The 14753-nt window shown below is 45.3% G+C and overlaps 1 protein-coding gene across 1 annotated transcript; it reads right to left on the bottom strand.

The window, feature by feature from the left end:
• Window positions 1–13541: 13541 nt before the first annotated feature.
• On the bottom strand, window positions 13542–14525 carry LOC123753346 (uncharacterized). Its single transcript, XM_045735341.2, has one exon. It carries the CDS (start codon window positions 14523–14525, stop codon window positions 13542–13544), a length of 984 nt encoding a protein of 327 aa, XP_045591297.2.
• Window positions 14526–14753: the final 228 nt, after the last annotated feature.

The following is a 14753-nucleotide window of genomic DNA, read 5'->3' as shown; positions in this document are numbered from 1 at the left end:
ACTCACGAGTATTGGAAGATATTCTTGTGCTGTTCCCAGAGTTTGCTAGTGCAGGCTAATAGAGCAGCCTCGCATTTCACGGTCTCTCCTGATTCCATGTATGACTAAATATCCTGTGAGATGAAGATATTAGATAAATTTATAGTTAGTTTTTTATCTACACTATGTAATCATTCATATAGAGTATGGTAGCACAACATTGCTGTGTATACCTAAGCTATTTAATAAGAAAAAAATGGAAAATATCAGGTGGGGCATTAGAAAATATCTGGGGAAGGGAGTAGAAAATATCTGGGGAAGGAGTAGAAAATATCAGGGGAAGGAGTAGAAAATATCAGGGGAAGGAGTAGAAAATATCAGGGATAGGGAGTAGAAAATAAGATAATCGACACACAAGTGATTCAGCTTTACCCAGCTAAAAACAAGATTGAAACTTACTATTCAATTTATTTTAGTCCAATTAGAAACTAATAAAAAACCATTAAGTAAATAAGTTTCAAGGGTTCGAGTATGGTAGCACAACATTGCTGTGTATACCTAAGCTATTTAATAAGAAGCTGACGGATAAGCTGTCAGATAAGCTGACGTAACAGCCTTAGCCTAAAATTTCATTAGGGACACCAGGATAGTTTCTAATGAACCTTAAACATAACTGACTGGCGTTTTAAACAGTGAAACAGAACGTTTAGTGTCGATGAAAAGAACAAAATGACAAGAAAGGATTTATAATTTTATATTTTCTACCATCTTGAGATGGTTATCTTGAGATGATTTCGGGGCTTTAGTGTCCCCGCGGCCCGGTCCTCGACCAGGCCTCCACCCCCAGACAGCTGACTAACTCCCAGGTACCTATTTACTGCTAGGTAACAGGGGCATGAAGGGTGAAAGAAACTTTGCCCATTTGTTTCTGCCTCGTGCGGGAATCGAACCCGCGCCACAGAACTACGAGTCCTGCGCGCTATCCACCAGGCTACGAGGCCCCCATACCATAGACATGGCCACACATTTACAATGCTAAACAGCATGTGTACATTTTCTTCTGTCCTCCATGGACAGGGTTAGAGATCCGTTAAACATATTGTTCAGTTATTTATTGAACAATCAACCACAGAAGGTGATTGTAGTGCTTTTAAAATCCTAATTTAACCTGCATACATAACTTTATAGATTTACGTCTGTCCTACATAAAGAATGTTCGTGGTTTATCAAATTTTTCATAATAACATTTTTCAAAATAACAGTTTTTCAAATGAAGCCATTGGCTATATACAGAATGAAAAACCATTCTATTACGTAAATGTATTTAAGTTTATAGGGGCCCCTGACAGCTGAGTGGAGAGCGCTCGGGATTCATAGTCCTGAGGTTCCGGGTTCAATCCCCAGTGGAGGCGAAAACAACTGACCAGACTTTCTTTCACCCTTATGCTCCTGTTCACCTATTAGTAAATAGGTACCCGGGAATTAGACAGATGCTACGGACTGCTTCCTGGGGGGGGGGTTAACAAAAAGGAGGCCTGGTCGAGGACCGGGCCGCCGGGACGCTAAGCCCCGAAATCATCTCAAGATAACCTCAAGAAGGAAGTACTAATGACACTACTAACGTTTCTGGTTTGATAAATTATCATAACTTTAACACACTATAAATACCTTTAACATAATTGATAAATTAATGGTAACATCAGAGCTATACCAAAATTGAATAATAAATGTCTATAACACAAACCCAAAGGAACTACTTATAAATTCCATGCTAAAAACTCGCTACTTAAAACTCTGCACGAATCCCGCGTCCCAGACAACACAAATTGCTTCCTGAAGGTGGGATAATATTTGATGTTTCCCTCCAGGGAAGTTCTTGTAGTGAAGGAAAAAGCAATTTCCTGATATGGACGGGATTTTCCTGACTTGGAGAACCCCATAAGTGAAACAGGAGCTTAACATTAGGGCGGAGAGAAATGGTTTTCTCATAATACTTGTGAGGAGGTGTGGTTCTTCCTGCTACTTCGGCGGTTTAGGTAGGTTATCTTGAGATGATTTCGGGGCTTTAGTGTCCCCGCGGCCCGGTCCTCGACCAGGCCTCCACCATCAGGAAGCAGCCCGGACAACTGACTAACTCCCAGGTACCTATTTATTGCTAGGTAACAGGGGCATCAAGGTGAAAGAAACTCTGCCCATTGTTTCTCGCTGGCGCCCGGGATCGAACCCGGGACCAAAGGATCACGTGTCCAGTGTTCTGTCCGCTCAGCCGCCGGCTCCTTTAGGATGCAATGAGTGTTCTTATCAAGAAGATAATCCACAGGAGCCGTGATGAGGATTGGAACCTTTGTGCTGGGTATTCCCAGACATGACGCATGCTCTGAACAACTAGGCCACAACATGGTCAAAGGAATTGCAACCCTGGGGTTCTGCTTGACCCAGGAAGATTCCCGATTCTTATTGCATGTTATAATAATGTATTGTTGTATTCAGCTGTATATTTTAAAACATATACGCTTAACAAAAATACTTGAGTGCGAACGGAAACATGATCATTAGGAAGCAGCCCGCACAAATAACTATAATGATCAACTTTAACAGGCACATCTAGGTGAGGCTGTTTATATATCAATAACACATACTTGGTCTCTCTCTCTCTCTCTCTCTCTCTCTCCCTCCCTCTCTCTCTCTCTCTCTCTCTCTCTCTCTCTCTCTCTCTCTCTCTCTCCCTCTCTCTCTCTCTCTCCCTCTCTCTCTCTCTCTCTCTCTCTCTCTCTCTCTCTCTCTCTCTCTCTCTCTCTCTCTCTCTCTCTCTCTCTCTCTCTCTCTCTCTCTCTCCCTCTCTCTCTCTCTCTCCCTCTCTCTCTCTCTCTCTCTCTCTCTCTCTCTCTCTCTCTCTCTCTCTCTCTCTCTCTCTCTCTCTCTCTCTCTCTCTCTCTCTCTCTCTCTCTCTCTCTCTCTCTCTCTCTCCCTCTCTCTCTCTCTCTCCCTCTCTCTCTCTCTCTCTCTCTCTCTCTCTCTCTCTCTCTCTCCCTCTCTCTCTCTCTCTCCCTCTCTCTCTCTCTCTCTCTCTCTCTCTCTCTCTCTCTCTCTCTCTCTCTCTCTCTCTCTCTCTCTCTCTCTCTCTCTCTCTCTCTCTCTCTCTTTCTCTCTCTCTCTCTCTCTCTCTCTCTCTCTCTCTCTCTCTCTCTCTCTCTCTCTCTCTCTCTCTCTCTCTCTCTCTCTCTCTCTCTCTCTCTCTCTCTCTCTCTCTCTCTCTCTCTCTCTCTCTCTCTCTCTTTCTCTCTCTCTCTCTCTCTCTCTCTCTCTCTCTCTCTCTCTCTCTCTCTCTCTCTCCATAAACTGTGTGTATTCTATGTTCTTGCATTTTCCTGGAAGAATTCATGGACCAATTCACATTGAAAATATTTGATTATTTCACTAATTGAATCTGACTGTAAGTTGAGGGCATTGAAGTCCTATGCTTGTTAGGGCTCTGAATATAATTATTCAGAGACTTGTAAGAGATAGGTTGCAAGAGCAACCTATCTCTTACAAGTTCCTTCTCTTACAAGTTCCTTCTCTTACAAGTTCCTTCTCTTACAAGTTCCTTCTCTTACACGTTCCTTCTCTTACACGTTCCTTCTCTTACAAGTTCCTTCTCTTACACGTTCCTTCTCTTACAAGTTCCTTCTCTTACAAGTTCCTTCTCTTACAAGTTCCTTCTCTTACAAGTTCCTTCTCTTACAAGTTCCTTCTCTTACAAGTTCCTTCTCTTACAAGTTCCTTCTCTTACAAGTTCCTTCTCTTACAAGTTCCTTCTCTTACACGTTCCTTCTCTTACACGTTCCTTCTCTTACAAGTTCCTTCTCTTACACGTTCCTTCTCTTACAAGTTCCTTCTCTTACAAGTTCCTTCTCTTACAAGTTCCTTCTCTTACACGTTCCTTCTCTTACAAGTTCCTTCTCTTACAAGTTCCTTCTCTTACAAGTTCCTTCTCTTACAAGTTCCTTCTCTTACAAGTTCCTTCTCTTACAAGTTCCTTCTCTTACAAGTTCCTTCTCTTACAAGTTCCTTCTCTTACAAGTTCCTTCTCTTACACGTTCCTTCTCTTACACGTTCCTTCTCTTACAAGTTCCTTCTCTTACAAGTTCCTTCTCTTACACGTTCCTTCTCTTACACGTTCCTTCTCTTACACGTTCCTTCTCTTACAAGTTCCTTCTCTTACAAGTTCCTTCTCTTACACGTTCCTTCTCTTACAAGTTCCTTCTCTTACACGTTCCTTCTCTTACAAGTTCCTTCTCTTACACGTTCCTTCTCTTACAAGTTCCTTCTCTTACAAGTTCCTTCTCTTACAAGTTCCTTCACTTACAAGTTCCTTCTCTTACAAGTTCCTTCTCTTACAAGTTCCTTCTCTTACAAGTTCCTTCTCTTACAAGTTCCTTCTCTTACAAGTTCCTTCTCTTACAAGTTCCTTCTCTTACACGTTCCTTTTCTTACAAGTTCCTTCTCTTACAAGTTCCTTCTCTTACAAGTTCCTTCTCTTACAAGTTTCTTCTCTTACAAGTTCCTTCTCTTACACGTTCCTTTTCTTACAAGTTCCTTCTCTTACAAGTTCCTTCTCTTACAAGTTCCTTCTCTTACAAGTTCCTTCTCTTACAAGTTCCTTCTCTTACAAGTTCCTTCTCTTACAAGAAATTTGGGATAGAAAAATCATGAAATTTGGGATAGGGGGAAAAAATCTTGAAATTTGGGATTAGGGGGGGGGGGAATCATGAAATTTGGGATAGGAAAATAGTGAAATTTGGGATAGGAAAATCGTGATATTTGGGATAAGGGGGGGGGATCATGAAATTTGGGATAGGAAAATAGTGAAATTTGGGATAGGAAAATCATGATATTTGAGATTAAAAAAATCATGAAATTTGGGATAGGAAAATAATGAACTTTGGGATAGGACAATCATGAAATTTGGAATAGGAAAATAATGAAATTTGGGATTAGAAAAATCATGAAATTTGGGATAGGAAAAAAATCTGTGAAATTTGGGATAGGGAAAATCTGTAAAATTTGGGATAGGAAGCAAAAAAAAAAAAAAAAAAAAAAAAAACAATGAAATTTGGGATAGAAACATCACGAAGTTTGGGGTAGGAAAATCTGTGAACTTTGGGATAGGGAAAATCTGAAATTTGGGATAGAAAAATCATGCAATTGGGAATAGGAAAATCATTAAATTTGGGATAGGAAAATCATGAAATTTGATATGGGAAAATCATGAAATTTGGTATGGCAAAATCATGAAATTTGGTATGGGAAAATCATGAAATTTGGGACAGGAAAATCCATGAAATTTGGGATAGGAAAATCATGAAATTTGGTATGGGAAAATCATGAAATTTGGTATGGGAAAATCATGAAATTTGGGATAGAAAAATCATGAAATTTGGTATAGGAAAATCATGAAATTTGGGATAGGAAAATCCATGCAAATTGGGATAGAAAAATATGGAAATTTGGGATAGGAAAATCACGAAGCGCGAGGAAAGGAAAATCATGAGAGCGTGAAGGCTTGGCAAGTTTGGCGTCACTTCCCTGGGACTCCCTGGGACTCACTGGGACTCCGCGGGACCCCCTGGGACTTCCTGGGACCCCTGGGACTCCCTGGAACCCCCTGGGACTCCCTGGGACCCCTGGGATTCCCTGGGACCCCTGGGACTCCCTGGAACCCCCTGGGACTCCCTGGGACCCCTGGGACTCCCTGGGACCCCCTGGGACTCCCTGGGACCCCGGATGAGTCCACTGGCCTGAGGGCCTCATTATGCCTCCGTCTACTGTAACTTTTATGGAGATTACTGATACCTCTTCCACACAAGGCAGGGAAGGGATGGGTGCAGCATCTGGAGACGGGAGGATGACAGAGAGAGAGAGAGAGAGAGAGAGAGAGAGAGAGAGAGAGAGAGAGAGAGAGAGAGAGAGAGAGAGAGAGAGAGAGAGAGAGAGAGAGAGTGAGAGAGAGAGAGAGAGAGAGAGAGAGAGAGAGAGAGAGAGAGAGAGAGAGAGAGAGAGAGAGAGAGAGAGAGAGAGAGAGAGAGAGAGAGAGAGAGAGAGAGAGAGAGAGAGAGATTGTTAGAACAGAAGGAAACAGATAGCGAATGATTTATGAACAATAGAAAAAGAAAGAGAGGTGTGAGATAGTTAGGAATAAGAGTCAGAAGGAGCAACAAGCAAGAGAGGAAGGAGTGATCCTGTAGGATTAGGTTACAAAAGAGGAGAGTAAGAGGGGAAGACAAAGAGTTAAGAAGAGGCTAAGAGGCCGTAGAGCCGGCGGTAACGAGGGAGCCGAGGCTCTAAGACCGTCATCCGGGAGCGCCGAAGAACCTAAATTAGCTCGCCCAGTTAATTAGGCTTCGGTAATTAAATCATGAAGTCGTTCACCAACGGTTGTGTTAGTGGTTTATAGCCACGATCAGACCATTAGACGTCTAGGGGTAACGAGGCCATTTTACGGCTGTTAACAATGTCGCTAACAACACTTGATTTAACTGAAGAACTGCGTGGAGGGAATGGGGCTACTGAATCACATATGATAATTATATAGAACAACAATACAGTTTGTACCTTGTTAGTGTGTTCGCCATATATCAGGAATGTGTTAATTAATGACTTTGATATCAAGAGCTGAATATCTAACACTATTTCTGTCTTTCATTACTTTACTTTCAATACTTCCTCCGCCCCTATCACTTACACTTCGTTCTCCACTTATTATTATTATTACAAATATTCCAATTATTATTATTATTCTCTCTTTCTCTGACTAGCTCTATCAGCCACGCTATGAACAGCCACAATAAGGAAAGATTCTAGAAGCACCTAACTGCTGCTCAATTGGAACTTTAAGACTTCTCTGCACATACATAGAAATACCATCTATGGTATACAAGAGTGCTGCCCTCTGGTCTTGCACCACCCATAGCTCTGTTATTTTACAAACCTCTAAAGTGTCATACTTTCCTAATATTCTTAAAAAAAAACTATTACAGACAAATATCAAATCAACCTATACTTTCAAAAATATTACGAAAAAATATTTACAAACAGCTCTATTCATACCTTGTAAAACTTAACGTATTAAGTCCCTGCCAGATTGTCTTCCGCTACCAAGGGAGTACCAATGATGCCATTATTAGTCTGCCTAATATAATCTACTCAGCCCTTGACAAAAATCAGCTCCCAGTTGACCTCTTCATTGACCTGAGAAAGGACTTTTATACTGTAAACCATAACTACCTCTTTCTTGAACTTCACCATTATGCAGATGTAAAGTCACAATAACGTGGCTTTAAAATGATGACCAAATCACACACTCGAAATTGAAGAGTCGACGATGTTTCGGTCCGTCCTGGACCATTATCAAGTCCATTATCAAAGTTCGCCACTATGGTATCCGAGGCCTCACTCTGGACTATATCCGTTGCTATCTTAGTGACAGATACCAATATGTAGCCATTTACTACATATATAGTAAATATATATGTAGTAATATATATATATATATATATATATATATATATATATATATATATATATATATATATATATATATATATATATATATATTTTTTTTTTTTCAATAGGGAAGGGAGTACCACCTCTGGCTGGAAGAAGGGGGACCCATAGCCTCGGAGGAAACCACACATAACGCATTGGAGGGAATGTAGGTCCCCTCCAATACAGTTTCTGTGTGCTTTTCTCCTACCACCCCCTTCCCTTTTTTTTTTTTCCTTTATTGTGTATTTAAAGGTTACAAAACATACAAGACAAATGCCTAAAGGTTATGGATCTCTTGAAGCTCCTCCGCTTCTGGACAGGAACCGAGGACGCAGCAAGCATTTCCCCTCTGGATCGCCACACTGAGACGCTGAAATAAAAAACTGGAAGCCCTTGGGTCTCTGGTGACGTCAATGAGCCTGGAACCCAATTCCTTGAGAAATCCCAAGGCACTCTTGCCCCAGGGGCCATGCGTCTCAGACGCTATGGGAACAAAGAGGTATTGACCTTCCAGTCGCCTGTACTTGAGTGATTTTGCTATATATATATATATATATATATATATATATATATATATAATATATATATATAATATATATATATATATATATATATATATATATATATATATATATATATATATATATATATATATATATATATACATACCACACCAACACTACATATACTTTACCCCCAGCAACACTAAACATGTGGCTACGTGGCTACCACAACACAGCCACATATATCCAACCCCGAGCACCGCAAACACTAAACAATCATTCATATTTGTCAACAAATACGCTCATAAAACACTATGAATAAACAATGGAGAGTAATTCACATTTTGGATCCCGCGGCAGAGTGGTCTAAGTCCCCGGCTCACAATCAATGGACCTGGGTTCAATCCCCGGGCAACAACGGCTGGGCACGTTTCATTTCACCTGATGCCTCTGTTCACCTAAGAGTAAATAGGTACCCGGGAGTTAGCTAACTGTTGTGGGTAGCATCCGGGATTAGGATCAGATGTTTATGGGGCTCCTCCATAGGTCTAGAAACAGGCTTCCTGTCCTCGACCACAGCCTATAAAACTATTATAGTATAGATAGCAGCTGTTTCCTACACTCCTTTTGTAAGCTCTCCGTCCCTATTCTGCAACATTAGTCAACTTCTGTCTCCCCCTATTTTATCACCAGACAGCTCCTGCCTCCCCCCATTCTATCATCAGGCAGCTCCTGCCTCCCTTATTCGACCCAGCAGAAAGTTTGGGTACAAAACTATGTTTCCCCCATCACAGCACTCTCTCCCTTACCCCCCAGGAACCCCTCGCTCCACACTGCGTCAGGATCGACTCCCCTTCTGAATTTTTAGACAAATGTTTGACATTCCGAAGCGTTCAAAACAGATTATATATTGGTGTTTTTGTTTTCTATTTGTCTGTGAGTGTACTCACCTATTTGTACTCACCTATTTGTGCTTGCGGGGGGTTGAGCTTTGGCTCTTTGGTCCCGCCTCTCAACCGTCAATCAACTGGTGTATAGATTCCTGAGCCTACTGGGCTCTATCATATCTACATTTGAAACTGTGTATGGAGTCAGCCTCCACCACATCACTTCCTAGTGCATTCCATTTATTAACTACTCTGACACTGAAAAAAATTCTTTCTAACGTCTCTGTGGCTCATCTGGGTACTAAGTTTCTACCTGTGTCCCCTTGTTCGTGTCCCACCCGTGCTGAAGAGTTTGTCTTTGTCCACCCTGTCAATTCTCCTGACAATTTTGTAGGTGGTTATCATGTCTCCCCTTACTCTTCTGTTTTCCAGGGATGTGAGGTTCAGCTCCTTTAGCCTTTCCTCGTAGCTCAATCCTCTCAGTTCCGGGGCGAGCCTGGTGGCATACCGCTGAATCTTCTCTAACTTTGTCTTGTGTTTAACTAGGTATGGACTCCAGGCTGGAGCTGCATACTCCAGGATTGGTCTGACATAAGTGTGTACTTACCTATCAATGACGGGGCGTGATCAGAATGGGGCGTGAGGTTAAGCTCTTTGCCTCCGTCTGTTAACCTCGAGTACCTTCCTTCAATGTAGACTACTGTTCATAGGGCCAAGTATGAGTAACCATCACGCGAGTTCTGGACACACTGTGTAACATGTCATGTGGTCTTGGGAGGCTACATGTATCTAAATGTATTAGTGAAAAAAATGGGTTCTGAACAAACACATTCTCTGCACTCACTCTAATCCTTCCCTACCCTCATTCACTCCTCCCCCATCGTCTCATATTCATCTCATACTCATCTGCTTCATTCACTCACCCAAGCACAAACACACACACACACACACACACACACACACACACACACACACACACACACACACACACACACACACACACACACACACACACACACACACACACACACACACACACACACACACACACACACACACACACACACACACACACACACACACACACACACACACACACACACATGGAGTCCCCATCTGAAGAAGCATATAATGAAACTGGAAAAGGTTCAGAGGTTTGCAACGAGACTCGTCCCAGAGCTACGAGGGATGGGGTATGAGGAGCGCCTGAGGGAACTGAACCTTACGACACTAGAGAAAAGAAGGGAGAGAGAAGATATGATAGGGACATATAAAATACTCAGGGGAATTGACAAAGTGGAAATAGATGAAATGTTCACACGTAATAATAACAGAACGAGGGGACATGGGTGGAAACTGGAAACTCAGATGAGTCACAGAGATGTTAGGAAGTTTTCTTTTAGCGTGAGAGTAGTGGAAAAATGGAATGCACTTGGGGAACAGGTTGTGGAAGCAAATACTATTCATACTTTTAAAACTAGGTATGATAGGCAAATGGGACAGGAGTCATTGCTGTAAACAACCGATGCTCGAAAGGCGGGATCCAAGAGTCAATGCTCGATCCTGCAGACACAACTAGGTGAGTACAACTAGGTGAGAACACACACACACACACACACACACACATACACACACACACAGGGTGGGGGGGGGGTGCGGACAGCATGTTGGACGCATGATCCTGTGGTCCCGGGTTCGATTCCGGGCGCCGGCGAGAAACAATGGGCAGACTTTCTTTCACAACAACCCTTTTACACAAAGGGTTGGCTTTTACACAACCCCCCCCCCCTCCCAGCATGGCAGGGGAATGGGAGTTGTGTAAAAGCCTGGTTTGTGCCTCGGAGAGGCTACGGGATCCAGTAAGTTCAGTAGAACTTCGGTTTCAACCCTTTTAACCCTGTCGTAGCTCAGTCGATTAAGGCAGTGTCTGGGATGCTCACGGACGCAGGTTCGAATCCTCGTCACGGCCCTTGTGGATTTGATCATTTGATGCATCACGTTAGTGTGATCTCTGTGTGTGATCTAATCTAGGAGTTGATATCACACCAAACCTGTCTCCTGAAGCCCACATAAAAAGAATTACGTCTGCGGCATATGCGTGACTGGCTAACATCGGAACAGCGTTCAGGAACCTGTGTAAGGAATCATTCAGAATCTTGTACACCACATATGTAAGACCATTCCTGGAGTATGCGGCCCCAGCATGGAGCCCGTACCTTGTCAAGCACAAGACGAAGCTGGAAAAAGTCCAAAGGTATGCCACTAGACTAGTCCCAGAACTAAGAGGCATGAGTTACGAGGAAAGGCTGCGGGAAATGCATCTTACGACACTGGAAGACAGAAGAGTAAGGGGAGACACCATCACAACCTACAAAATCCTCAGGGGAATCGACCGGGTAAACAAGGATAAACTATTCAACACTGGTGGTACGCGAACAAGGGGACACAGGTGGAAACTGAGTACCCAAATGAGCCACAGGGACGTTAGAAAGAACTTTTTCAGTGTCAGAGTAGTTAACAGGTGGAATGTATCGGGGCAGTAATGTGGTGGAGGTTGACTCCATACACAGTTTTAAATGTAGATATGATAGAGCCCAGTAGGCTCAGGAATCTGTACACCAGTTGATTGACGGTTGAGAGGCGGGACCAAAGAGGCAAAGCTCAACCCCCCCCCGCAAGCACAATTAGGTGAGTACAATTTGGTGAGTACTAACTCACGCACTCCAGAAGATTACATGACCCATTGAGGTTCCATATTTTTAATTATGAACAGTTCCATATGAGTGAAATACGAACACTTTGCACTTGGGTGTGTCCATCTTCCCCACTCTCTCTCTATCCCTATCCCTGTTACCATTCCTTTCCTTTCCTCCTCTCCCACTCTATCCATAAAACCATCCATTTTCACCATCCACCTTCCTCTTTAACCTGGCTCTCCCTCTCTCACGCCCCTATGCATGCTATTCATAGTGATTTAATTGATTCATAGCATATACATATTATTAGGTTGAAGGAAATGTGCTCAACCATTTCTGTCTCGCCTGCAAATCGAACTCGGGATCCCCGAGTGTGAGTTGAGAGCGAAGGCAACTGTACCACGAGACCCCAGAATAGGAATCTGTACCAGCATGTCAACTGTGTTAAATGTTGCACTACGTGACCTTTAATTGTTGTTTCTATAAGGCTTACGACAATTGACGGTAAATTGGTTGGCCGATATATACAAGGAGTAACCTTGTTTCCCTTTGCAGGCGATGAGTCACAATAACGTGGCTGAAGTATGTTGACCAGACCACACACTAGAAGTTGAAGGGACGACGACGTTTCGGTCCGTCCTGGACCCTTCACAATCGACTTGAGAATGGTCCAGGACGGACCGAAACGTCGTCGTCCCTTCAACTTCTAGTGTGTGGTCTGGTCAACTTGTTTCCCTTTGTGTTTGTGGGTCATTTGTCCAGTTTAACTCTTGTTTAGTTGTTGTCGTCTCACGTGACGCTTAAAAATTGTGATCACAATTATATTTTTAACTCTTTTATGTCAATGGGTCCCAGTAGTAGAGTCGGGTTCGTTCTCAACTCTCAAGAATTCCGGGTTCGAATCCCAAGCGGGACAGAAATGGTTGGGCGCATTTCCTATCACCTGATGCTGCTGTTCACCTAGCAGTAACTAGATACTCAGGAGTTAGTCGGCTTGTTGTGGGGTTGCATCCTGGGCGGGGTCAGTAATGCGACTTTGGGAGGGGGGGGGGGGCTTGATATAAGCCTAATGTTTATGACTACACTCTGGCTGCCTGTCCCCCGAACCAATGAATTATTAATTATATATTTTCGAATGAAACTTTTCTGGGCCCGCTGTTGCTTTTAGATTCAGCTACTGGAACCAAATTAGCATGTAGCACGGGCTATGGCGAGCTCTACCCTCACTTATAAGTTTACTATGTCGTACTTGTATGTCATACATGTATGGTGAGTCCGTACCCGCTGTTGTTGATATTGTTGTTTTAGATTCAGTTACTCAGAACAAAAAGTTCCAAGTAGCACGGGCTATGGCGATCCCGTAGTGGACTTACCTGGCACATGAGTGGGGCTGTAACTGTACCCACTCTTTGTTGTTGTTGTTTTAGATTCAGCTGCTCAAAACAAAAAGTTCCAAGTAGCACGGGCTATGGTGAGTCCGTAAGTGGAGGCTTTTTGGAGACATTATCTGTATCAATGGCTGATACTAGAGATCTGGGGATGGGGTCCGTGGACGCGCCAATCCAATCCAATTCGCTGACCCCTTCCAAGTGCTATATAGTCGTGATGGTTTGGCGCTTCTCCTGATAATTACCTTACCTTCACAGCTGAGTGTCACAGGAGTCAGCAGGGCTGTCGGCAGAGCTGACCACAGTTGGCCGGTCTAGGAGAAAGATGTCCAGGTGTTCCAGGAGGATTTTGGCAGTCTGGTCGAGTTTCCTTCTTTAAGGTGCTGTAGTCGCAAAGATGATCGAGGCATTCTTGAAGGACGACCATGCGAAGGATCCGGCCTGCTTCCCTGTACTTTTATTCCCAGTAGTCGTTGGAGATAATTGAGTTATGCTGTCTGTCCTCCTTGGAACGTACACGGCCACGTTCTATATACCTGGAGGCGGCCGCATGGGAGCCAATCAGTGTGGTTGGTGCCGGTGCGGGATCTGGAGGGGCAGAAGGTGCCCGGGCGACTCCATGAGGGGCAGAAGGTGCCCGGGTGACCGCATGAGGGGCAGAAGGTGCCCGGGCGACCCCATGAGGGGCAGAAGGTGCCCGGGCGACCGCATGAGGGGCAGAAGGTGCCCGGGCGACCGCATGAGGGGCAGAAGGTGCTCGGGCGACTGCATGAGGGGCAGAAGGTGCCCGGGCGACCGCATGAGGGGCAGAAGGTGCCCGGGCAACCGCATGAGGGGCAGAAGGTGCTCGGGCAACCGCATGAGGGGCAGAAGGTGCTCGGGCGACCGCATGAGGGGCAGAAGGTGCCCGGGCGACCGCATGAGGGGCAGAAGGTGCCCGGGCGACCGCATGAGGGGCAGAAGGTACCCGGGCGACCGCATGAGGGGCAGAAGGTGCCCGGGCGACTCCATGAGGGGCAGAAGGTGCCCGGGCAACCGCATGAGGGGCAGAAGGTGCTCGGGTGACTGCATGAGGGGCAGAAGGTGCCCGGGCGACCGCATGAGGGGCAGAAGGTGCCCGGGCGACCGCATGAGGGGCAGAAGGTGCCCGGGCGACCGCATGAGGGGCAGAAGGTGCCCGGGCGACCGCATGAGGGGCAGAAGGTGCCCGGGCGACCGCATGAGGGGCAGAAGGTACTCGGGCGACCGCATGAGGGGCAGAAGGTGCCCGGGCGACTCCATGAGGGGCAGAAGGTGCCCGGGCAACCGCATGAGGGGCAGAAGGTGCCCGGGCGACTGCATGAGGAGCAGAAGGTGCCCGGGCGACTGCATGAGGGGCAGAAGGTGCCCGGGCGACTGCATGAGGGGCAGAAGGTGCTCGGGCGACTGCATGAGGGGCAGAAGGTGCCCGGGCGACCCCATGAGGGGCAGAAGGTGCCCGGGCGACCGCATGAGGGGCAGAAGGTGCCCGGGAGACCGCATGAGGGGCGGGAGAGCCGGTGACATCGACTAAAGCATGAGAGTCGGTAGAGTAATCGTGGTCGGCATCCTTGGGTTTGTCTTCAGAATCGGTCAAGTCTTCGGAGTCGGCCTCGTCATTCTGGTCAGCTCTCCTGGGGGTTGCTGCCGTCCCTGTCAGTGGGACAAGCTCGAGTCACTGTGGCCAGACGGTCGGGGCTCCCTTGGGGTCGGCTCAGGGATCCCCGGGGCGGAGGGTCCATTAGCAGTTGTGGA

This window comes from Procambarus clarkii, chromosome 8 (genome assembly GCF_040958095.1).
Source record: "Procambarus clarkii isolate CNS0578487 chromosome 8, FALCON_Pclarkii_2.0, whole genome shotgun sequence".
Taxonomy (NCBI): Eukaryota; Metazoa; Arthropoda; class Malacostraca; order Decapoda; family Cambaridae; genus Procambarus; species Procambarus clarkii.
The sequence above is the reverse complement of the archived record's forward strand: the minus strand, read 5'-3'. Positions and strand labels throughout refer to the sequence as shown.

Coding starts and splice junctions, on each gene's coding strand:
- LOC123753346 (XM_045735341.2), bottom strand. CDS start 14,525: ATGTCACCGGCTCTCCCGCCCCTCATGCGGTCTCCCGGGCACCTTCTG.